At 41.4% G+C, this 25,130-nt stretch overlaps 1 protein-coding gene and 1 non-coding gene across 5 annotated transcripts; one reads left to right on the top strand and one right to left on the bottom strand.

Annotated features, from left to right (window-relative positions):
• Window positions 1–546: 546 nt before the first annotated feature.
• Window positions 547–23,129, bottom strand: WBP4 (WW domain binding protein 4). Of its 4 annotated transcripts, none has more exons than XM_068984395.1 (10): window positions 23,003–23,129; window positions 22,004–22,076; window positions 19,520–19,582; window positions 19,307–19,430; window positions 17,190–17,357; window positions 15,920–15,966; window positions 15,387–15,462; window positions 13,378–13,583; window positions 9,001–9,218; window positions 547–1,795 (listed from the first exon to the last, which is right to left on the bottom strand). In XM_068984395.1, coding segments are annotated over exons 1-10 (1,188 nt in total). In that variant the 5' UTR covers window positions 23,005–23,129; the 3' UTR covers window positions 547–1,584. The 4 variants fall into 4 exon arrangements, with proteins under 4 accessions (XP_068840496.1, XP_068840499.1, XP_068840500.1 ...); XM_068984398.1 differs by lacking the exon at window positions 23,003–23,129 and adding an exon at window positions 20,802–20,920 and having other exon boundaries at window positions 22,004–22,065; XM_068984399.1 differs by lacking the exons at window positions 22,004–22,076; window positions 23,003–23,129 and adding an exon at window positions 21,918–21,990.
• A 720-nt stretch (window positions 23,130–23,849) lies between these two features.
• Window positions 23,850–23,921, top strand: TRNAE-UUC (transfer RNA glutamic acid (anticodon UUC)). Its single transcript has one exon. It is a non-coding gene; the product is annotated as a tRNA-Glu (tRNA).
• Window positions 23,922–25,130: the final 1,209 nt, after the last annotated feature.

Here is a 25,130-nt window from a genome sequence, read left to right as displayed (position 1 = left end):
AATCCAGGAAGTTAAAGCTGGTATATTTTCTACTTATTCTTTCAAAGCAAATAGAAAAGTATTATTTTTCATGATTTGATTTACTAAAATTGTTGTGTTTGTCAAGTCTTTCCTGAGCAATCCTTAAAACTAGTCTCTGTTTAAGGCCAACTGACCTTTAAACTTGGGAATATTGTCATCTTGCAAAGGCAAAGGAGATAAAGAATGCATCAAAGAGAAACACTTCACAGAATAAGGTGTGGTTTTAAAAATGTCTTTAAATTTGCATATTTTATATAAGCCAAATATGTGTGTAAAACATAGCAGTATTCCATTTATGGTCTTATTATCTTTTCCAATTGAGGAAAGCCTAGTACCAAAACGCACTGCTTATTAGCTAGATGACAAATGGGCTTCCAGAATGTACTTCTCCATAATGCTATACATTCGTGAAATACTCAAATAAGTACACTGAACAAATACAAGTCTCCAAATACTCTCTCACCAATGCTAAGTTGACACTGATCAGTATTAGAAGAAAAAATAAAAACTATTTGACTTTCATAAAAGTTTTTAATAAGCTATAATTTTCTTACATGTACACTAGTAACCTTAAAAAGACAAATATTTACTGCCAAATATTAACTACTGTACAACTTATAAAAAATATAATCTTAAGAATTTGGAATAATAAAAGGAAGGTACCTATTTCAAATGGATTAAATAAGAAAGTTCCACTTTTCAAGAAATTTAACCAGGAAATGGGAAATTTCCAATCTGTCTGAAGAAACACCAAAACTTTTCACCGAAGTCAGACACCTTACTATTTTTGTTCACGACTTCATCTACGGGGCTTTAAATAAACCCTAAAAAATATTTTCCAGTACATATAAGGCCGGTGCAGAGTGCATGACTGGGGAAAAAGATTCTGTTTGAATGAGAATTTAAGAAGAACCGTTACACCCCCAGTTCCTAGCACAGTGCCTGGCTGAAGGTGAAAATGCCGATGCAATGGCTATTGCTTTGCACTGAACCAGGCAGATACACTTATCTTCCTTTGGTCCGATTTTCATTCCCTATTAACCACTACCTGAGCTACAGTCCTGGTTCTTGGTCCTTGACCTTAAGTTGAAAAAAGTAAGCAAGATATGCATATACTTTCTACATCAGCCTTTCTGACAGGATCCTCAAAACTGAATCATCATGGACTACGAATTTCTCTTTTGTGGTATAATTCTTATTTCTTGGATAATATCAGTGTGCAAAGGTAACTCATTTTCAGTGCAGTACAAGTATGTTCATAAGAGGAAGAATGGGAAAAACGTCTTAAGTAACAGATACATAGCATCTTATGTTATGACATAATTACCAGTTTTTGGACACTGAAGATGATACACTGTATTACAATGCAATGTGGCAGGCTTCCGTTTTAGGAACAAAAATCAATTTCACATGAAAAAGATTTATTTCAAATTCACATAAAATACATTCAGAGTAAGTCTAAATTTTTATCACTTAAATAATGTAAAACAAACACAAAGGAGCTTTTAAAGATGTACAGTCTCCATTATGTCCAAAAAGTACACATTAAGCGCTTTCTTATAATTACTGATCATCACCTCGTTGCCTTAAATTTCTAGACTTTCCATTTTCAATTCTTCTCTTTTTGAAGACTGGGGCCACTCCATCTGCCACGACTCCAAGAGAAGTGACTGTTTTTTCTTTAAAAACCAGTTGGGGTTCCCCAGCAGCATCAGCCTCCGAAGTTGATACATATTCATTTTCAGTGCTTGGAAGCTCCAAATCTACCTCCTCACTGGAACAGAAAGAAAAAAATAAAACCACTATTTGACAGTGTAAAACAAACTTTTACATAATATATGAGTCCACCAAAACCTCAAGGTCATCTTTCTAATGATAATACTGGAAATTAGAAGCTGGTCATTTTGGAGAAGGTGATTATTTTAAAATACTGATTTTATAATATTACTTAAGATACTGAGCACCCATATAGGTGGACATACAAGGAAAAATCCCTTCTCTTCTTTTGTTCCTATTGGGTATATCATTGAAGGAAACACTTGTACTTATATATGAGAATATATATAAGTGAGCAGCGTCTATGAAAAGGGATTTTGCCATGGACTGAGAAGGATTCTGAAGGCTTTCACAGCACACGACGGAAACCATGGACTCTCAATGTCCTGGTGTAGTGGGACTGCCTACTTGGCTGTTATGAATAATCAGATGACTAGTCCAGAGATCAGTACCCGATTAGTATGAGCCTATCATAGTCTCTACCCTTGACATAGTCAACTGGTCTGTGAAAGAGCATTAAGTCACACCACAGCCATTCGTCCCAGCCATGAGCTTTTTGAACATGGACCACGAAGACCATTATATTTACGTCTCTAGTGGCTAAGCATATAAAACTTGTTGGGGACCATACGTTCTCCTACTCAGAGAAAGGAGTTCTGTAGCGATACGAGAATAAGGCCGGCAAAGAAAAGCAGGATGGGAGACGGAGAATCCTGCCAATGTCTCAGGCCTGGTTCCAGCTATCTGTGAGGCCCAGCCCAATTCCTACCTCTCTTGTGGCTTGTAGGGAGAACCTTTCTGGGAATTTTTGAACTAATAACCTTTTTCCTTTCTTTTTTTCTTGTGAGGATGTTAGTTCCCCAACCAGGGGTTGAACCCAGGCTCCCTGCAGTGGAATTTCAGAATCTTTAACCACTGGACTGCCAGGAAGTTCCATTAACCTCTTCTTAAAATTTAAAGTAACTCAAGTTTTTCACTTGAAACCAAAAGATTACCTGGTCAGCATGAAAGGAAGAGTGATGACAGGAGAGAAAAAGGAATAAAAAGGCAAAGGGATGATTTAAATGTTAGAAGTCTCAGATATCAAGAACTGAGAACTCCCCATCTAAGAACAGTGAGGATTAGTAAAGATCACACCCCTCCAATCTCAGAAGAACCCGTGTAATGTAGTCATTCATCTTGATCCTTGGAAACAGAGGCAAACCTTTCCCAGGGGCCAGGAGCAGTCTGAAAGGTAACAGCAGATCTAGAGTAGTAGTTATTATTTTTTCTTTTGGACACACCACATGGCATGCGGGGTCCTTTGTTCCTTGACCAGGAACTGAACTGGCATCCCCAACCTTGGAAGCACGGAGGCTTACTGCTGGACTGTTAGGCAAGCTCCTCGAGTAGTAGTTATTCTAAGAGGAGCGTCCATACTGAATGTGTACTGTAAACCAGACTATGCACCAGGCACCTGAAGTAAAAATACTCTGTTTTGGCTTTTCTAGTGTCTTTTTTAGTACTAGAACGCCTTAAATTTTCTTTTTTTCCCCCTTTTGGAAACGACCTCTTTCTTCTCTGAGTTTTGAGCTTAATTCAGCTCATGTCCAGTCAGAATTCACAGTGGTTAGCTCAGGAAAGGGAACTGGGTATCTGATGAAAGCTAAACAGGGCCACTTTGGGAACTGGTAAAGCAGCACTTCTTTATCGCTGGAATCTTTGTCAGTATGAGATAAGACGAAAGCTTTGCTACCAAGTGGGGAGATCCTGCCTGGGAAAGGCAGGCAAGTCAGAGGAAAGCGGAGACAAAAGTCAGAGACCTTCACAGTGATTTCTCATCAACTATGGCTCTTGATAACTGCAGACACATGATTTTTATGTGTTTGCTTAGAATTTAAATTTAATATATGCTCTTCCATTCAATTATCTTAAAAGTACATGTTAACAAGTTTGTTTCCCTCTCACATAGACTGTGCAGAGAGGTCCATGGTGACAGTATTGAGAGATCTTTTCATGGTCCATTCTATATACACATAGATAAACTCACAGCCTTAAAAGAGATCTCTAAGCACTGTAATAATTTTAAAAACTGAAATAGTTAGGAAGCTTGCTAGGACTGCAAAAAAACAACATAAAAGAAAATATGTAAATACTGTAAGAACAAAGAAAATTTCAAATCTGTAATGCAGAGTTCAAAACTAGAAAAAGCAAAACTAAAAACTAATACAAACGTGAGGAAGAAGCTATCTCAATAGATCCTGATGTTATATAACATTTCCTCAAAATCTGATGAGGGGATGCAGGAAACAGGCGTGCTTTTACTGGAATAGGTCCTCAATCTGATTTGTTCTGAATACAGATGGTTTCCAAACTTTTCTTTACTGTATTAAACATATACGACAAATGCAACTTTTATTGGCTTTTCCTGCTTCGCTACTTTCCCTTAGATTGCCAACAACGGTGCTTTCCAAGGTTAGCAGCCCCTGAAGTTGATGGGGTATTCATTCTTGGCTTTTCATTATTTTTACAGAGGCGGAGGCTGAGCCTTAGAGAGAAGTTAAATAACTCGGTCAACCAAACCATTACGGCAGTAATATTATCTGGATTAAAACCCAGGCCAGGGACTTCACTGGCAGTCCAGTGGCTAAGACTGTGTTCCCAATGCAGGGGGCCCCGGCTCAATCCTTGGCTGGGGAACTGGACCCCAAGTGCTGCAACTAAGAATTCACATGCTTGATTAATTTGCATGCCACAACTAAAGATCTTGCAAGCCACAATGAAGACCTGGCACAGCCAAATAAATAAAAACAAACAAACAAAAAACCTAGGCCTGTGTTATCTAAAACCTATATTCCTTCCCCTAGACCCCTCTGCTTCCAGGTGAAACCAAAATATTCCATTAGCTAAGCAGAGAAAGACTTGAGAAATGAAGGGTTTGATGGCTGGACAAATGAATCTCTATCCAAGAAAGTCTATGACAGACTCACTTATTTCACAATCTTGGTGTTTTGTGTTGTATTTTGATAAAGTGATCAAATCACAGTATTACTTCCTAACTAGGATTATGAGAGAGATAAAGAATGAGTCTGTTTCTGAAATCATGGTCCTAGGAAATTCCTAAGTGGAAGCTAACAGAAGCATCAATGAAGTAGGGAATAAACCCTTGTGACATAATCAGAGGAAAAGATGTTTGAAAGAAAGGTAAGAGACTATAAATAAAATATATTACAGAGAATATACTTTCCTTTCAAATAACTTCAAAAATAATTACATAAGCACTTCCTCAAAACCACAGTCATTTCCAAATTAAAAATGCAAACATTGTAAAGGTTATAGTTTCTGAACACAATGTAATAAAGGTGAAAAAACAAACCAACCTACATAAGAGTTTGAAAAATAAGTCCTTTTGGAAAACCACCAAGTCAAAAGAGTAAGCAAACACATGATATTAAACTATTACAAATACAATGAAATCAAGAAAGCATCTTTCAAAGTTTATGTGATATATGGACAGAATTATACTAAGACACAATATAGCTTTCATCAGTTTCAGTAACAACTAAGAACAGACCCCTTCCTCACCCCGTCAACAGTCTTAAGTGTTCACCTGAATAAAGAACAAACACAAAGAAACTTAAGAGGAGTCAGAGGAAGAAAATTAGAAGTAGAAATGAAGCAGCAGAAAAATCCATTAATAAATGGATATGTAATTCAATAGACAATTAAAAATGAGCTGATTCAATAAGGAAAAACATTTAAAAAACCTAGTCTCCATCCCCACAAAATGATCAACTATTAGACAGCTATCCATGAAGAAAAACTGCTTGAGTCCATTTAGGAAACTTAAGCAACATAGTGGGATGAAACACCATGAGAATAATTGCAAAAGAAGAGAAGAAAGACAACCTCCCTTTGCATCATCCCATTCCCCAGGCTGACAATGCTCAGAGACAAGAGGAAACCTTCCAGCTGGAAAGAGCTCCCCTCACCAAGAAAAGACGAGAGGGGTAAGCCCAGCTGATGCAGTCTTTTGGGCCACGTCCTGCTTAGGTTTCACCCCACCCACAGTGGCGAAGCTGGGACCTACAGAGATGGATAGGAAAAGGGAAAAAACCCCCGAGACTACAGAGAGCAGACAAGGAGTGGCAGCGGCCTGCGCTATGGACAAACAAGCCGCTTCTGCTGCTGCAGAGAGAGCCAAGAGACCTCACAGCTGCTGCGGACGCCCCAGATTTCAGCAGGTACCTTGGTGCACAGCTATTCGTGCTTGCTGATGCCAGCTGCCTCCGTCCCTTCGCCCTCCTCACTGCAGTCAGCTCAGGGTGCTGTGCCAGATGGCAGCCTGGACTGCCCTCCCACGGCTGACACCACGGCCACTGGCATGCTTGAGGCGAGCTCCTCCAGCGGTGTGCTTGCACGCTGCTGCCCTGCCACCCATCACCAGCCTCCACTGCCCAGAGGGGAGCAATGAGCACAGGAGATGATGCCAACAGTCCGGGTCTCTGCAGTTGCTGGCTTGTGGGCCTGAATCAGGTCCTGTCTTCTGTCACTGGCCTGCACAGCCCTGCTCCTCAGGAACCAATCCCTGCGGCAGCACACTGGCATTCCCCCAGCCTGACCCCGGACACCATCCTCCACCACAGTGCGTATACTCAGGGGGAGAATGTGCAGCCATGAGGAAGCACCCCAATAGCCAGGGTCCCTGAAGCTGCTGGTAAACCTGTAGCTGACCCTGGCCCTTGCTGCCTGCCTGCCCGCTACACCCACAAGCATCTCAGGTGGCCCTGCAGCTGAGTCTCTGAACCCGGCCAGAGCCAGACACCGCCACTGCCTGTCCCGGCCTCTGGCTGCTGAACCTGGAAGTGCTCCTGAAGACCCCAACAGCCCCTGGGGAAGCCCTGCAGTGTCTGCTGAGGAACACACAGCCGTGGGATCCTAGTGCCCGGAGCTAAAGTGGTGACATACCCCCTGGATCCAGGGCTGCCACGTGCCCCTGTGTTTGGTGCCCTGAACCACTAGACAAATCCCATGGACAGAGGAGCCTGGTGGACTGCAGTCCATGGAGCCCCAGAGTCAGACATGACTGAGTGACTGAGCTCACAGACACCTATTATGTGCCCATCACTGGGATTGCAAACATGAGACTTACAGACAAAAGCTGGATAGAAAATCCTACAAAACACCATGAGTAAAAAGAGTAAAAGGGAACAATATTTTTTTGATGAAAATATGAAATACTGGAAACAATATTGTTGCCATAATTTATTCGTAATATTTATATAGATTCTATAGTTGTTGAACGCTTGGAAATGACTAACTTGGAAAAAACAGGAAGAGACTACTTAATAAAATTTGGAAAAAAAATACAGGGATAAACCATGAGATGTCAATATGCATCATATAAAAGGATATATTAAATCACAGTAATTAAATCTTTATGGTACTGTCACAAAGACAGATGGATTAATGGAACAATAGGTAGTCAGAGGCAAATTGGTAAATTTAAGAGTTAAACACAGATTAAAAAAAGGCCACTTAAAAATGGGGAAGAATGAAAAAAAAAAAGGTGGGGGGAAGAATGGTACTGGCAGAATTGGTTTGCCAGGGAAGGTGAAAAATTATTTTAGAATCTTATCTCATACAATGTATCAAAATTATTAAAGATGGATTAAATAATTACACAAAAAAGAAGTAAGGCCATACAAATCAGGAGGAAATATAAGTATAAACTTGACTTTTAGATGAAAATGGGTAATAGCAATAAAACCGATCACAAAGGAAAAGAAAAGAAATCAGACTAAACGTTACAAAATCCGACACATCTAAAACCATTATAAGCACAGTTAGAAGTCAAACTACAAGTTCTTCTACTAATAAATGGTTAGCTTCTGCACTACACAGAAATCTTATGCAAGTAAGGAAAGACTAATACCTTAACAGAAAAATTTGCAAAGCATATGAACAGATAATTCACAGAAGAGTAAATACAAAACACTAATAAATACAGGCATATGAAAAAAAGTTTCAACCTCACCAGTAAATCTACTTAGGAAGTCAGACACAATCCATCACCTGTTAAACTGATTGACGTTAAGAAGAATGGCTTCTCAGTAAACTTATCACAGCGAAAACAAAATACTCAAATTTTAAGAAATCTCAACTTTAAAGTATAGGTGATGTTGGTACAAGAAGACCATTCTCCTATTGTAAATCACTTAACGAGCCCAAGTAACTAACGCAGTCTATTATTTCTGCAACTTCAATATACACAGTCAATATACTTTGGTCCCTGGCACTATGCAGCATTAAATACATATTTCCTAATGTTTCATTAAATAACATAAATAAAACCTGAATATTTGCTAAAGACACTTTAATAGTTCAGGTATATCCTGTATGCTACCACTAAGGAATCACTTCTCATTAGCACCGTATATAAAGCTGCCTGAAACTTGCATTCCTCCACCTTGTGAAAATATGACTTTTCCATCAAAGTACAGTTTAACAATGAATAATTTCACTATAAAAGATTCCACAGCACTAGTGTTTTGGAGAAAAACTGTTTAATTCATATAGACACTTTTTTCCCACTCAGATATTTTTTAAGCATTTAAGAAACACCAGTGTGTGAAAGTGTGGGTGACGTTTTCCTTTCATTGTGTAAATGATCCAAAGACAATAAGTGATATGAACACATAAGCTAATCATGTAAACCAGGTAACATTTCTACCATGACCTTGTTTAGTTGATAAAACTGCTCTGCTTTATGAATAAAAACTTAAAACCTTGGGTGAAGTGTCATAAGCCATTTTCAATATATTAACAAAACAAGGGCTGTTTTCTTGCCTTTAGATAGATTCCATGAGGCATGTACTAGATATGCAGACATTTGCTTCTCTGATAGAATAACCATGGTGAGTGTGAAAATACTCACATGTATATGGCATGTTAGTGTGGTCAATAGAAACGTTTTGTCTTTGTAAGAATGAAAGCAATGCTTAGTTTTACTTTAAAAAATAAACATTAGTTTACATTTTAAAATATTTAATTAGAGAAAATAAAACCACTCTAGAAATAAAAGAAATGAGCTACACTTTTTAATGAGCACCGTATTCCTGAAATTAAGTACTACAATTTACGGAAGTACTGAGACATAAAATACTTACAATAATATGGGAAAGGATTAACTTATAATTGTTGGATTAAGTTTCAGGTACTTACTGGGACTCAACTTCTGGTTTAATTTCCTGCCATTCTCCATATGGGTTTGGCTTTTTATGAGCTTTGGGTTTTTCTTCATTTGAACCTGATGAATTCTTCCCTTGGGTATTTTTTTCTTTGGGTTTTTCTTCACTTGGACCTGATGAATTCTTCCCTTGGGTATTTTTTTCTTTCTGTGTTTCTGGTTCAGTTCTTTTATTACTATTTTTATTTTTTTCCTGGAATGTCAAAGTCAAGAAATATTAGTAACAAACCTCAAAGAAAACTGCCAGGGCCAAAAATTTCTTTAATATAGTCTTGCTGCTACTGCTGCTAAGTCGCTTCAGTTGTGTCCGACTCTGTGCGACCCCACAGACAACAGCCCACCAGGCTCCCCCGTCCCTGGGATTCTCCAGGCAAGAACACTGGAGTGGGTTGCCATTTCTGTCTCCAATGCATGAAAGTGAACAGTGAAAGTGATGTTGTTCAGTCGTGTCCGACTCTTAGCGACCCCACAGTCTTGTTACTGATCTATAAACAATAATACATTAACGCAACAGTTCAAATTTGCACGTAACACAACAAATATACATGAAAGGACTTCTTTAATGTTTGATTCGGTTTTTCATTATGTCTAAAATGCTAACATACCACAGCCAAGGCTGTTAAAATATACCATGACCCCTCTACCTGCTTCCCACTTAAGAGACAAGCACAGGCCCTATTTATCCTCTCTTCTCCACTTTACAGCTTTCTCTCCTTCCTCACATGTCCAACAGTGACCTTCCTTCATACTGCGCCCCTTCTGAATTTAATGCCACGTCACTGGGCCCTTCTATGCCCATTACCTATGAGAAGAACTTCTGGTGGCTCAGATGGTAAAGAATCTGCTGGCAATGCAGGAGACTCAGGTTTGATCCCTGGGTTGGGAAGATTCCCCTGGAGAAGGGAATGGCTACTCACTCCAGTATTCTTGCCTGGAGAATTCCATGGTCAGAAGAGGCTGGTTGGCTACAGTCCGTGGGGTTGCAAAAAGTTGGGCACGACTGAACAACTAACACTCAGCCAATCAGAGTTAACTGAAATCCATTTGCACGTTGAGGACACTGCCAGAAATTTACTGGCCTATACAACTGGTAATGACATGAAATCAGGGAAAGACACATCCCTGAAGGAGAAGCAGCTTCTGCAGAGCCTCTGGGGAGAGCTGGTGCTTTTACGGCACCTCCTTCAACTGGCATAACAAAGCCCTGTGGCTTGGTTTAGCCTCTCTGCAAACTGTACTACCACGGGTGGCAGTCCTGGGACTGTTCTGTTTGCAATTCTTTGAATGGATGCTAACGCATTCTCTTATGCTGCTGCTATCAGAACCAGGACACAGCATCAGCTTTCTCTAGCAATCATGACTGCTTCCAGACCATGTCATTTTTAAAATGAAACATTTTTACTGAGAACGTTTTACTAAACGCCTCCTCTGAGACCTGTACCACCTTCTATGCGGTTGTCCTCCATCCTTGGTGATCTAACGACCTCTGGCCACTGCTCCATGGACATGGCGACACTGGCAACTCAGGCACCGTGTGCTCTCTACTCAAGCTCTCGTGGTCATCCTTGAGCTTAAAAATTCCCGACCCTCAGTTTTGTGACGCACAAAACCACTGACTTTGGCCCTCACTATATTTTAGTAACCTAGAAAGGGTTTTCCTCCCATGCAGCACCTGCGGCATAGGTAGTATTCAAGCATTAAATCCTCACGTTTATGTTCCTGTTAACTTCAATAGGTCATCACTCAGAAATGCCCCACTTGTGAAATCTTTTTTTCTTTTTTGCTGAATAACATTTCCTTCAAAAATATGCTTTATTCATGATTTTCCTACATTTGATTTTAAAATTCAACAATAATTTGTGAAATCTTCCAAGTCCAACACAATGTCACTCCGTTGGCTTTCTGGCTCCCTTACTTCTACGATACTTCCTGTTCAACCTTGCTGCTATCTCTGTTACCTTAATTTCCTGTGCTCTGAGTCTGCTGGTCTCATCTAGACTTTATATTCTTCATTATCAGGCCGCAGCCCACAGAGAATCACTTCACAGACATTCCTTCGCTAGCTCCCTTAAATATCTTTGTCCCTATGCCTGTCTATTATAAAAGATCTAAAAATCTCCAACCCAGGTCTATCCAACCATTGGTCTGTCAAGTGCTACCAAAAAAGAATCACACAACATACAAACTGATGAGCCTTCAGGATTTATGGTATCCAATTTCAGCAGAGACTAACACTGCTAAGTAACATGCCTCCAGTTATTTCTTCTCCTGGTCCCTTTAGTGATTATTCAAAATTTCAGCTCCACAGGGCTGAATTAATCACTGTATATTCACATCATGGAATACTATTCACCCCTTATTTCAGTGGATGAAGACTTAATGTTATTCTCTGTGACAGATTAAATTGCAAAGTGATAATAAAACCTTATTACAGTATGACTCCATATTTTGCTTAAAGCAATGATCAAATCTGAATATAGAAATATTATAGACCAGTAACACCAAGGTGTTTACTGATTTCTCTGGCAAGTGGCCAGATACTTTGAAATATTTTGTTTGCTTGGAGTTAATAATATCTGTCCCAAATTGGATGCTGGGTTACCTAAATTGAACTATAAACACTGAGATAGATGTTACACAAAAAGCGTTGCTGCTGCTCTTCTACAAACTGGATACGTTCTTCACCCTAAGTTCCACCAAGATTTATGGGGTGGGTAGAGAAGCTGCAGGCAAAGACAAGACCCTAGGGAAGGCCGCAAGTGCCCTCTCTCCAGCATCCTGGATATTCATTCACCTCTCAGGCCAGTACTCAACCGTGGATCAATGATATGTATCTTGTCCACTTTGGCATCCAGGATCCTGATTGTTCCTAGAAAGGTCCCAAAAGCAGGAGGACGAGCAATACTACTGTGTGTGAGCATGCTCAGTGGTGTCTGAGACCCCATGGACTGCAGCCCGCCAGGCTCCTCTGTCCATGGGATTTCCCAGGCAAGAGTACTGGAGTGGGTAGCCATGCCCTGCTCCAAGGGATCTTCCCAACCCAGGGATCAAACCCAAGTCTCTTGCATCTCCTGCAAGAGACTGCATTGGCAGGTGGATTCTTTACGTGCTGCGCTATCGGGGAAGTCCAGCAATACTATTAACACTATTAAAATGTTGGTTTTACTTTCCCACCACGGCTGGACACTAAGCAGCACCACCTGTCAATCCTCTTTCTTGGTCATTTCCTCTCCCACCCTGGCTCAGGGATTATTTGAGTCTGTTAATGTTGTCAAGCTCCCCAAAGTTCCTCTCAGCAAACAATCTTGATTTCTTTACAGATGAGTAAGCTGAGGCTAAAAGGCATGACTTCTTTCCTGACAGCAACTGATCTACAGTCAAACCTTATAGAAAATGAAAGCCCTACCTTCCTACAGAGAATGAGTAACCTATTCACTTACCCTTGTTGGTATTCTTTTGGAGTTCCTCTTAAGGAAAACATCACCACTACAGATCTCTCACAATTAAAAGTCAGTGTGTAGCCACCATCCTATCATTTAATTTCTACTTTTCATTTCATATCCCAACCACATACACACTGTGCACCACTTTTCATCCTCTTGTAATCTGAATTTCACCTCCTGAAACTCTGGTCTAACCACTAAAAGGATATCAAGGACTCCCTGTCTGCAAAATTCAAAGGACATTTTTTTCTTTTCTAGACCAAGTTAGTCCTTGATGCTCTCTACTCCAGGGCTTCCCCAGGGGCTCAGCGCTAAGGAATCCGCCTGCAATGCAGGAGCCGCAGGTCCAATCCCTGGGTTACCTAAACTGAACTACTGAACCACTCTAGTTTTCTTCCCTGGAGAATCCCATGGACAGAGGAGCCTGGCGGGCTACAGTCCATAGGGTCACAAAGAGTTGGAGACGACTAAAGCGACTTGGCATGCACGCTTCTGGGATATTGGATTCTTCTGCTTCTCTGCATACCTTTCTAATCATTCTTTCCTCATTCTGCTTTGTGGGCTTCTCTCTCACTTACACTTATATATTTAATGTTTCCCAAAGTAATTTTTCTAGGTTACTTCATCTGTTCTAAGACTTAAATTACTACTACTATTTTGATGATACTCAAGTTAACATTTCTAGACTTAGACATTCATCCGTGCATGTTCAGACAGCTCTCTGGATGTTACAGAGGCGTCTCAAACTAAGGAGGTCTAAAAATCAATTTACTATCTTGCCGCTATCATTTATCCAGGTGCCAAAAGTCATGCATATCTTGGTTTTATTTCCACCTTCTACCAGAAAGCTGAAGAGTCTATAAATCTTTTTATAAACTAACAAACTGTTGTAAAGAACCGAGAACTTACCTTAAACTTTATTATTAGCTTCTGTGTTTCTGTTGGGATCTCTTCTTTTTTTTTCTCCTTTTCTGCTTCTTGTTCGCCATCAGACTCACCATGTGAATCTGATGATTTGGACTCTTCTAGGGTGCCAAGTGACTTTTCATTGACTTTACTAGAAGGCAGATCACCGGAGTGTCGAATGAAATCATCAGGTTTTTCCCATCTGGATTCTATTCAAAACATTTTAACAGTCATCTTATTTAGTTACCAACTCTATTTAAAAGTAATTTCCAATATAATGTTTCCTATCACTTACAAGATATTATTAAGTGACAACACTGCATCTGTTTCACACTATCGCTTGATCAAGAAGATAATAAGCATTCTCAAAGATCTTGCTATTAGCTTTCAGAAATTAAATTCAAGCAATCTGGGTTCACTAGATGTATCAACTACAGCCCCAATGGAAAGAGACCCAAAAACTGGGTAATACATTCTGAGGACTCAAAATTTAACCACCATCAATTTCAGGAAACGTGGTAATGGACACACAGGAGATTTTCTGAAATTTATTTATCAGAAATTTTCCCTGGGATCTTTACAAAGTGAAATAATATGGCAAGGATCTGAATAAATAAAATTTGTCATTTTATCGTAAGAAAAGAAAAAACCCTCAGTTGAACTATACTGCCACCCAGTGGTTTCTTGGGCTTTTAGTAAAATGACAGCAGCTCTAATTATCTTGCAGTTATTCTCTATTTTCAGTTTAATAAAAGTGATGCTAAAATTTATTGTTCAACTGGGAAAGTTTTCAGAGTAAAAGGGGCTGTATTAATAACCACATTGGTCCAGTCCCTTATTAACTGCAGGGAACTTTCTAACACTAATGAAAAACATTACTTTTCCTTGCCTCTATTTCACACAAGTAACAAAAGAGCTTTCATGAAAAATTTGTTAAGCATCTAATATGTACTAGGCACTGTTTGGGGAACCTTACAGACACATGACTATCATGACCTCACAGAGTATACCATCGACTCTACTTAAAAGCAACTGTAGGTTCAGTGACTTGCCCACAATCACAGAGCTGGTAAGGGAAGAAGGTGTGCGCTGAGCTCACTCAGATCTAACCCCTGAGTTATAGTTATTTTATGTCTATACAGATTTAGTGTATCAGGTTTACTGAGATAGAACCACTGTCATCACTGGACAGACTGGGTATCTACTTGGGAGATGAAAAGGGCCTTTTCCTCCTAAAAGACTTAATGCTATGTAGCAATCTTTGGGTAGCAGGAATCAAAAAACAACAACAAAAACCATCTCAGGGTTATACCAATACTATAGCTATTTTGGTAAATTTAACTGCAGAAGAAATCAACTATAATTACTACAAAGACTAGTTTTATGAAATTAAATTAGATAAAATCTTAATTTGAAAAACTTAGATAATAATTAGGTAATAATTACACATTTTCTAAATATTTATGTAACTGAAAATCATTAAAGTAAAAGTGAAAATTAGACAGACTTCACTGCTGCTAAAGTAGCTTCAGTTTTGTTTTTTGAAAAAGGAGAGGGCAAGTTGAATGAGGTGATCTTCCAAAGTAATGACTGTATTTCTAAAATAATCATGATAAAACCAATCATAGTGGAAAAAGTAAAAATGAGTTTCGAAGTAAAATTTGTGAATGCAGTGTTACTTGAGAATAACAATGTACAGCTCAGTATATTATAGAAACCTCTTTGCTTTTCCACTGTATTAATGCTTTTAAATTATAAAAAATAATACATTGGAGAAGGAAATGGCAACCCACTCCAATGTTCCTGCCTAGAGAACCCTGTGGGCAGAGGAGCCTGGTGGGCTGCTATCCATAGGGTCGCACGGAGTTGGACACCACTGAAGCGACTTAGCAGCAGCAGCAGCAGCAGCAGCATACTAAAATTCTCAAGTTCAGACAATTCACCAGCAGGCTAATGAGCAGTATTAGGCACAATTTTAGACAGTTTAAAAGATCATCCAAAGTACTACTTACCCCCCGTTTCTGTATTATAATAATAGGTATAGCCATCTTCACTTAGCCCTTCTATCCACACAGTCTTCCCTGTTGCCTAATGGGAGGGAAAAAACCCAACATAAATTGAAGATGTGGTTATATATTAGATAACTAAGACAGTCAGCCAACCTTTCCTTTCCTATGGAAACCTGGGAACTGGTACTGATCATGGCCAGGAAGCTGGTTTGTGTTAGTCATGAGCCACCTTTCATGAATGGAATATCTCACTTCTGAACACCTGGACAGTTCTTTGCAGACTGACTGGGATATGTAAATGGCAACTGACTGCAAATCAACTAAGAACATTCACCCTGCATAGACTCAGGGTAGACAACACTTTTCCACTTCCATCCACCCTTTTAACAAAAGGATTATAGAAAGAAAGGAGCAAAGTGCCTGGGGGGATTGGGAGGCTTATCTGTAAGTAAATCTGATTAACTAAACCCAACAAAAATCCCAAAGGATAATCACTTTAAAGAATAAAGAAAATACTATTAATGTGCTTCAGTTACCTTTTTTAAGTTTCCTTGAAATCCTTCAGGTTTCTCCCACTGAGATGCTTAAAGCAAAATATACTGTATTTGTGAAATCTTTCCAAAATAATTTGGCAAATATTTATAATATATTCAACATGAATAATATGTGTCTGTAGTTTAAAACATAATTCAAAAATAAAAGAAACAACATACACCCGAGTAGTATTGTGTAGCATACATGTGAATGCTATGTAACCAAGAAGGGAGGACAGAATGAAGGATAAGAAGTTACTGGTGCTTCCACAAGAAGTATTAGAGCCAGGTAGGGCTCCTCTTAAAGACTTCTTAGAATTCAGGTTTGATAAATTTTGAAGGCATGAGAAGGCCTTCTGATATCTTGGGGCAGGGGAGAGTGAAAGATGGAATGAATGACTCAAGACAGAAATGAAATACGCAGGAATTAAAAACAAGCATTGCTAAGAGAAACAGTATATGAAGTAGGATGGTGAACAAAGGCAGCAAGGAATAGGCTGCAGAAAGGGGAAAATGTAATTAATAAGTAATTACTATGTAAATTTAAGACAATATTTAGGTGAAGTCGCTCAGTCCTGTCCGACTCTTTGCGACCCCGGGGACTGTAACCTACTAGGCTTCTCCGTCCATGGGTTTCTCCAGGCAAGAATACCGGAGTGGATTGCCATTTCCTTCTCCAAAGACAATATTTAGCGTATAATTATTTATGGTTCACTGCTGAACTACAACATGCACTTCACTGACAGCTCAGTGCAAACTCTCAAGAGATTATTACTGTTTCTGCGTAGTCAAAAATTGACTGTGACTAGAGATCTTAATAATTCCCACAATATTGGTAGCCCAAGGTTTTTTTCCTCATTAACTCTCTAGTCTCATTTCCTACCTTCCCAACCATTCTTAACTTTTCTTCTACCCATTCCTTGAATATATGTACCCACCCTTTCTATTTCTTGTTCTCTACTTTCTCCATGTGATTCATATACCCCTAAAAGTTAAAATATTTACAAAGTTTTAGTGAGAAAATATAAAGCTACATTATTTATTTATATTTATAGTGTATAAGGAACCCACTATTAAGTCTTTAGTGATGACCTTGAATCACCATGAAAAGGGTACATTTTTAAAGGGCACATAGTTGTTTTTTTTAACCATTGTGGCAAAAATGCAAAGTTTAGTCTCTCACTGTTGAAGTGCTCTGATAATGACTGAAGTTGTAACACAAAATAAACTGTCAGTTATCACTTTCTACTGTCGTTACGCCTAAATGACGTACCTCCTGTGATAAGATCATAATAGTAATGGTGACCCTCCGAGGTTATGCCTTCTACCCATCTGCCCTTTGAAGGGTCTTTTTTCTTTTTCTTCTTTTCTTTCTGCTGATTTGATGCAGAGGTGGGTGGGACGGTGCTGGTTACTGGTGACACGCTTGGCTCTGAGATCTCTAGAGAAAGATGAAGGAAGGGTGAAGTAGCCGATGTCAAGTTTTCCTTTCTGGTTTAATAATTTTATTTCAATCAAAAGCTTGACAAGGTTCCTTTAGGAACCTGATACATTACTACAAAGCCTATTTGGAAAATGAAACATGCAAGAATATAAGACTATCCAGGAGAACATCCCAAAATATATATATAAGACAGACAAAATGATAAATCTTTATGACAAATACGACAGAGAGTTAATGTTCCTAACAAAGATCCCTTACAAATCTAACTTTCTAACTCAAAAATGAGCAAAAAGTCAAAGGTAACTCAGAGAATTAACATTATCTTCACTAATAATCAAGGAAATGCAAATACATACAATTGTTTTTGCATTAGATCAACAATGAAACCAAATCCACTGTTAGTCAGTCTTATCCATCAGGTATTTACATGGGTGTAAAAAATAGGTAGTTTTTACGGCTTTGCTTTTTTCCAAAGGAATAGTTATTTCCAACATCAGTTAATAAAATAATTTTATTTCTAGAAAAAGTGTAAATCAGCCCAACATTTGTGACGACATCAATCAATTTATAAAACATTTGCACTGCAAATCTGCAATCTCACTTCTTGAAATTAAGCCTACAGATATAAATTGTGACAACATGCCTGCATAAGGGCGCTCACTGAAATAGTCTTTCTAACTGCAAAAAACTTTAAGAATCCTAAATGTTAATCAGGAAGAGACTAATTACATAAACTATGGCATTTTAATACACACATATATATACACATACACACATATACAATTCAGCCACCAGAAAGGACTCTGCCATTTGCAACAACATGGACGAACCCTGAACACATTATGCTAAGTGAAATAAGCCAGATACAGAAAGACAAATACCGTTATCACTTATATGTGGGACCTAGAAAAGTCAAACTTGTACAAAACAGAGCAAACAGGGGTAGTTACCAGGGGATGGGGGGTAGAGGGATAAGACTGACGCTGTTTCAGAGTACAGATTTGCAGTAAGTAGTAAATAACCCAGAAATCTACTGCACAGTTTGAATATAGACAATAATATCATAGATACGTAATATGATAAATACTGCTATAATGCAATCACATTACAATAAATCTGTCATGCTGCTGCTGCTGCTAAGTCGCTTCAGTCATGTCCAACTCTGTGCGACCCCACAGACGGCAGCCCACCAGGCTCCACCGTCCCTGGGATTCTCCAGGCAAGATCACTGGAGTGGGGTGCCACTGCCTTCTCCGATGCATGAAAGAGAAAAGTGAAAGTGAAGTCGCTCAGTCCTGTCTGACTCTCTGCGACCCCATGGACTGCAGCCCACCAGGCTCCTCCATCCATGGATTTTCCAGCCAAGAGTACTGGAGTGGGGTGCCATTGCCTTCTCCGATCTATCACGCTACCATACTGTGAACCTTAAATTTACATAATGTGTCTAACAGTCAATAAAAAAATTAAAAAGTAAAAACAAAAAACAAAAACGACTTTCTAGTAGTAAAGTCAATTATCTGTCCACAAAAGTTTAATTCACTATAGTTCAACTACATAAATAAACATGATTCATAGTTTTGATGGTATGGATAAAGTGAACTGGGGTTATAAGGCAAGGCCTATTTTTTAAATGAATAGATCCATTTAGCCAAAAAATTAGGATCCATGAAAACTCAAGTGTCTCTGAAATGAACTACTGGCCTAAGAGCAAGGGCTAGGTAACCCCTAGCGTAATACAGCTGTCGTGAACGGAGGTATTGAAAGACGAAGCTTCAAAAGCAAAATGAAAAGTGCATGAGCAGAAGTCCCACAGTCTAAATAGGGATGTGATACACAGGCAAAGCACTAAGAGTATACCGAGTGTATAACTTCTCTATGGAAACAGTAAGAGCTCACTTAGCACGACCTGTGATGTTACTTTTAAAACATGCTGGCTGCTTTTTTACCTGACTCTAAGCCAAGCCTTTTCAAATCCTCCTGGTATGCTTTCAGGGCAGCTGCCTCCATTGCAGCAAACTCCTTTGATGCCTTTTCTTCTTCCTTTGCCTTATCCAGGCTTTTCTGTTTAATCTGTGTAAGACACATATAAAAGTGAACGCTAGATAAAGGGCTGATATTTACAGAGAAAAACTGGCAAAGAAAGAAACAAACTAAATTACCTCACTGATCCTCTTCGCCACATTTTCTTTATGATTCTTTCCTCTTTCATGAAATTCAATGCTCTTGAAGGTTAAAAAAAAAGACAGAATACAAAGGAAAACTACACATCATAATGTTCATAGCAACGTAACAGTAAATAGGGAAATGGGACATAACAAAATTGAAGTACAACTGGCGGAAAAGATAAAATTAATGTTCATGCAAACTGGCCCTTTTAATCAAATGATGCTAAGGAACTAAACCACATTATTTATTATTATGCCCTCTGACAAGGTTTCCTTTGGTGCTTAAAATAAACTATGACGACCATATTAATAGAAAAGTATACAAGGTACCCTCGATGACTAATCTACTGAATATGACTATAATGAGGGCTAGAGCAAGACACGAAGCCAAAAGAGGAGTGGAAAAAAAAAAAAACTTCACACTTCAAGAAACACCTCTTGGGGCTTCCTTGGTGGCTCAGTGGTGAAAAGCCTGCCTGCCAATGCAGGAGATTCGGGTTTGGGAAGATCCCACACGCTGAGGAGCAACTAAGTCAGTGCACCACAACTACTGAGCCTGTGCTCCGTAACAAGAGAAGACACTGCAATGAGAAGTCCACGCGTGACGACCAGAGAAAGTTGGAGTGTAGCAACAAAGACCCAGCAAAGCCAAAAAGAAATAAATAAACTAAATTTAAAAAAACAAAGAAAAACACCCGTCAACATAAAATGTCACAACCGATGAGTCTAGAATTTGTACTGCCCTATTTGCCACATTATGCTAAAAAAAAAAAAGAATAAACAATGATTCTCAACTTCTCTAAATTGAGAGAAAAGCAGGCATTAAAAAATGCCTTCTAAATTGTAAACAAATACTATTATACAATGTGGTAATGGTATAAAATGTAAAACTCCTATGCAGGGCAAGCTAAAATTAGGATGCTGTAATAGAGAACAAAGGCGCTCCTTATACACTGATGATAAAAGAGCATCAAGATACGTTATCCAATTAAAAAAAATAAAGCGACTGTGGTGCACGACAGTGTAAACAGCATGCTACCTTCTATGCACGCTGGAATCTACAGAAACATTTAGATACAAATATGGAAGCACAGACAAGAATATGAAAACAGGGGTAACCTATGAGGAATGATGGTAACTCGATGGATGGGGACTGAGCTGAGGAATGAATATTATTACCTATTTAACAGCAAGAATACTCTCTAAATTACAAATGTGTTGTATGAAATAAGAAATTTCTGGTTAACTTTGCAAAGTTCTGTCAATCAATTCTTACCTAATGTACTTGCTGAGTTACTCTAAAGTACTGCTGTGAATTCCTCTTTAAAGTGTGACTTCGTAAAGCAAATATTCATCCTCTATTTTTCATATCTTGGTTTCCTAAAGTTGATTTTACTATAGAGAATATTAAAGGCCCAATCAAAAATAAATTGTTTCTAGTTAAAGGTTAAATCAATGTGTATTAGCCATTCAAGGAAATGAAGAAAGACAATCCTAGAAAGAATTATTTTCTCTAGATAACTCAAAAACTTAACTGAATTGCTTGCATACTTCCAAGGAAGAGAGGCTATCGGTGATTTGTGTAGCTTTTAAAACTTGTGACTTTTTTTTTTGTTGTTAAGGATGGGCAAAATCAAACAAGATAGTCAAGAACTTTACCAACTATTCAAGAAGAAATAAAAAAAGACAAAACTGAAAAATATACTCAAACTCTTTTCAGATAATAATAAATAAACGTCTACCAAAGAAACATAACATTTGTACAGATGGTGTTACTATTATTTTACCCATCCACCTCTACCAAGTAATACGGATACAAATATACATCTAAAAAAACCCCTATCATTTATCTACTACATACACAGTGCAAAGACATGCATGAGATGGGGTGAAAAAAAATCAATGGTGTCTTTCCTTTTATGTCTTAAAAGGTGAATCTGGACTAAAAGATATACTAATAATGTGCTTAAAGTTTGTTGTTTTCATATTCCATGACAAAGATAATGATGTCTTTCAAATTTAAGCATTTAGAAATATAATGCTCTACATTAAATATTTAATTACCTATAGAGCAGAAATATACAAGAAAAACTACAATAACATTTCTTTTTACACGTTAAGGACTTTCTGCTTTTACTTTTCTTTGTATACAACAATATTACAAACAGCACCGTCATAACCTAGGTGTTTCATAAACATGAATGTGATTACCCACTCAATGTCCAGTTCCTGAATGTGACTGAAGGGCCAGAGAGAAATAATTTGGCTTAGTAGATAATCAAATTTGGGCTGATGATAAAGAAGAAGGCTCACAACTTTCCTACAAGGAATGAAAACACAACAGAAATTGTTCGATGTTTTGAAAAATCAAGAGCAACGCATATGAAAGTACTTTGTAAGCTCTCAGTTGAGGTCAACAAAGAACATCTCGCATGAACACAGTTATCAGGAGACTCTCTAACAGAGGAATCATCATACAGGCCTATTGTCCGCGATCCAACACTTGCAGTAATCACAGAATTTCTTTGGTTGTGACTTCCAGTAGTCTGCCCTGGAAAAGAAAAAACAAGTTTATTTAGAACCTAAAAAGGTAATTTTTGCGTGATTTACATCTTCAACTTACAATCCGACATGCAAGCTTCACAATCTTGTTACACACAGCATCCTGCTTTATTATTTAGCCGACTGAAAGCAGTCAACTGAAATTGTTGCCACTAGAGTAAAAAAGTCTGCACCGTATTTAAAACTCCCTTCAACAAAATAGCTTTTAAAAATGTATCATTTGTTACTGTCATCAGTGTTAAGAAATAAGGAATATGTTGGAGAAGATCATCCATTCCTTTCTGGCATTTTTGGAGGTGAGGTTACCGTAATGGAGACTTGAAGAAACTCACAAAGTTCACGTTAAATCAAGTTATTTCCACTCAAAGAACTAAACATAAGACGCTTCTGGTGGGAGACTGTGGCTCCTCCGAGACTATCAGTTAATAGTTTGTTCTTGAGCCTCAAGGCAAGAGAGTTGGAAAAGCCAATGGATCTCTCAGCTGGCAAGACCAAAAATTAAAGTCATAAGCTAACCAGGGCTGGCCGCTCCTAGCAGGCGGAGGCGGCAGCGGTGGCCGCAGTCCAACCCTCCGGTTTCACAACACCCCACGGTTCAAGCGCCGCCAGAACGAGGATGCTCGCGGCCCCCGACGGTGGAGGCGGCGGCAGCCCTCTGTCGCTCCACGGCGGCCGTCCTACCTGCAGGGGCCGCCAGGCTGCCTGCCAGAGCCCGCGCGCCCCCACCCCGGGACGGGAGAACCGGCCCCGCCGGTCCGCAGCCGGCCCCGAGCGAGTTAAGGGCGCTTCCGTCACGCCCCTGGCCGAGGGCGCGCGGGGGGAGAGGGGCGGTGGCGGAGGGAGAGACCCTGCGGGAGAAGGGCCGCCCGGAGAAACAAGACCTCGTTGTTTGAGAGCCTGAGAAACCCGACTCACATGACTGGGCCAGGCGCTCCGCGGGCCGCCCCCGGCCCCGGCCGAGGCTCGCGTTCTCCGCGCGGGGAGAACCAGGCCCCAGCTCACCACGAGGCCCACCGCAGCCTCGGAGCGCGGACGCCTCCCGCCGTCCCCGGGGCCCGCGTTCCGCCGCTCCCAACTACGGGTGCCCCGGCGACCCAATCCGCGTTCGCGCTCTTCTCCCCTGCGCTCCTCCTCGAGGGGCGGGCCTCCGGCTCCCCGAGAGGTGGGGTCGTTTTATAAGAGGGCTGAGGTCGCCGACGAGGGGCGAGAGCGCGACCGGACTTGGGGGCACGCTCGCGTCTCGCGTCCCCGCGTCAGCTCGCCTTCTCTCTCTCTCTTCCCCTCCCGAGATCCAGAACCTCCACCTCCTTCTAGGCTCGCTGGCTCGGGGCCCGAGGAGCTCGCGCGCCGCCTCCGCCCCGAACGCAAACAGCTGTTCCCAGAGACGTCGCCGCCCTCAACTTTGCCAACTGGTCCGCACGCACTTTGACCGGCGGAGCAGCCCGGACCCGTAGGCTGGGGAGGGGGCCGTTGGCGGAGTTTAAAAAAAAAAAAAGAAAGAAAGGTGAAACAGCTGGTTTCGGGGCCGAGAGTCGCTGGGCTTGGCCTCCGAACTTTTCCACAGGCGGCGGAGCGACCCCGCCCCACCGCTGGGACGCTCGCGCGCTCCTGCCAGGCGCGCTCCCGGGCTCGCGAGCGCGTGGGGAGAAGGGGAGCAGGCGGCGGCGGCGGCGGCGGCGGCAGCGGGTGGTGGAGCTGGGGCGGCGGCGGCGGCGGCGTTCGCTCTTGTCAGGTGAGTCACCGCGGAGCTCCTCACAGCACTTCCCATATGGTCTAGCGGTTAGGATTCCTGGTTTTCACCCAGGCGGCCCGGGTTCGACTCCCGGTATGGGAACGTGGTAACACTTTTCAGAAACTGACAGGCGAAACCGACTTGTTTAATTTCCAGTGGCTCTGGCTCTTTTTTATTTTCTTGACCCCCACCCCCCCCCACCGCCCCATCCAGGTGATTTTGGTGGAGAACGCGCCTTAGAGCCCTGTGGTGAGACCTGGGCTGCCTCGAGTGCGGAGCCGGGCGGGCGGGAAGAGCGGGTGCGCTCAGGCTGCCGCTGCTCGCGCGGGAGGCCGGCGGGGCAGAGGCGCGGGGCGCGGGGTTTCGCTTCTCCCGGGGCCGGCCTCCCGCCGCTGCGGGCCCGGGCCGTCCCCTCCCCAAAGCTCGGGAGGCGATGATTAACCCCGGCCTCGCCTTATCGGCCCCCAGCGCCCCCGGCAGGCACACACCCTCGCCTCGGACGGTCCCGAGCGACGCGGGGCGTGTTCGCCCGCGCCCGGCTCGGAGCCCCGAGTCATCGCGCCCGGGGTCTTCACTAGAAACACCCCGCCCGCCCCCCGGACTCCCGACACAAAGCAGCCCCCGGGCGGGCTTCGGGCCGGGGACCCCCGACGCCCCGGGCGCGCTCTCCCGACCGCGCCGCTGCCGCCCGCCCGGCGCGGGTCCCCCCGGGGCGCCCGAGCCCCGCGCCGGGGGCACCCCGGCTTGACATGTGGGGCGCCGGCCGCCGTTCACAGAAAGCACCCCAGACTCGGGAGCCGCAGACCTGAGTGCTTTGGCTCGGGAAGGGCGAGGGCATCCGTCCGGTGCTCCGCGCCCAACACACACACGCGCGCGCGCGCGTTCTGCAGAAGAAAAATAACCACTGGGATGAGATGTCTTTCAAGAAGAAATGTGACTTCTCCAAAGGGTCTATAACGTTTTGAGCGCCGCGGCTAGCAAATCCTGGCCTGGTGGTGGGGCTCGGAAGAGAGAAAATTGGCTGGAGCCTGGGGAGGGGATGTTATAACAAAGTTTCACTGTATTTTTAAATATAGAAGCCCTGTGTTTATTACAAAGAAGGGGCAGCTGTGTCAGCAGCATGTGAGTTGTAAATGAAACAAAAGCATTATCTTAAATGCAAGCTGAAATGAGAAAATGGGGTGAGCTATATAATGTTTAGCCTATTGGACCTCTGGGAACAAATGAAGCAGGAAGAAGTGGCTCTTGTGGATGGGTTTCTGGGCAGTGCCGTGACGACCAGCAGAAACTTGAATTCTACGTGCCTTCTCA

The sequence above is a fragment of the Capricornis sumatraensis genome, chromosome 12, assembly GCF_032405125.1.
Source record: "Capricornis sumatraensis isolate serow.1 chromosome 12, serow.2, whole genome shotgun sequence".
Lineage (NCBI taxonomy): Eukaryota > Metazoa > Chordata > Mammalia > Artiodactyla > Bovidae > Capricornis > Capricornis sumatraensis.
The sequence above is the reverse complement of the archived record's forward strand: the minus strand, read 5'-3'. Positions and strand labels throughout refer to the sequence as shown.

Excerpts from the sequence above, each read along its gene's own strand:
- WBP4 (XM_068984395.1), bottom strand. Across the intron at positions 19,583-22,003 it reads GGATCGCGGACAATAGGCCT|AGCATTGAATTTCATGAAAG; the intron begins GTATGATGATTC and ends TTAACCTTCAAG. Across the intron at positions 15,463-15,919 it reads TTCAAGGAAACTTAAAAAAG|GCAACAGGGAAGACTGTGTG; the intron begins GTAACTGAAGCA and ends CCCTCCCATTAG.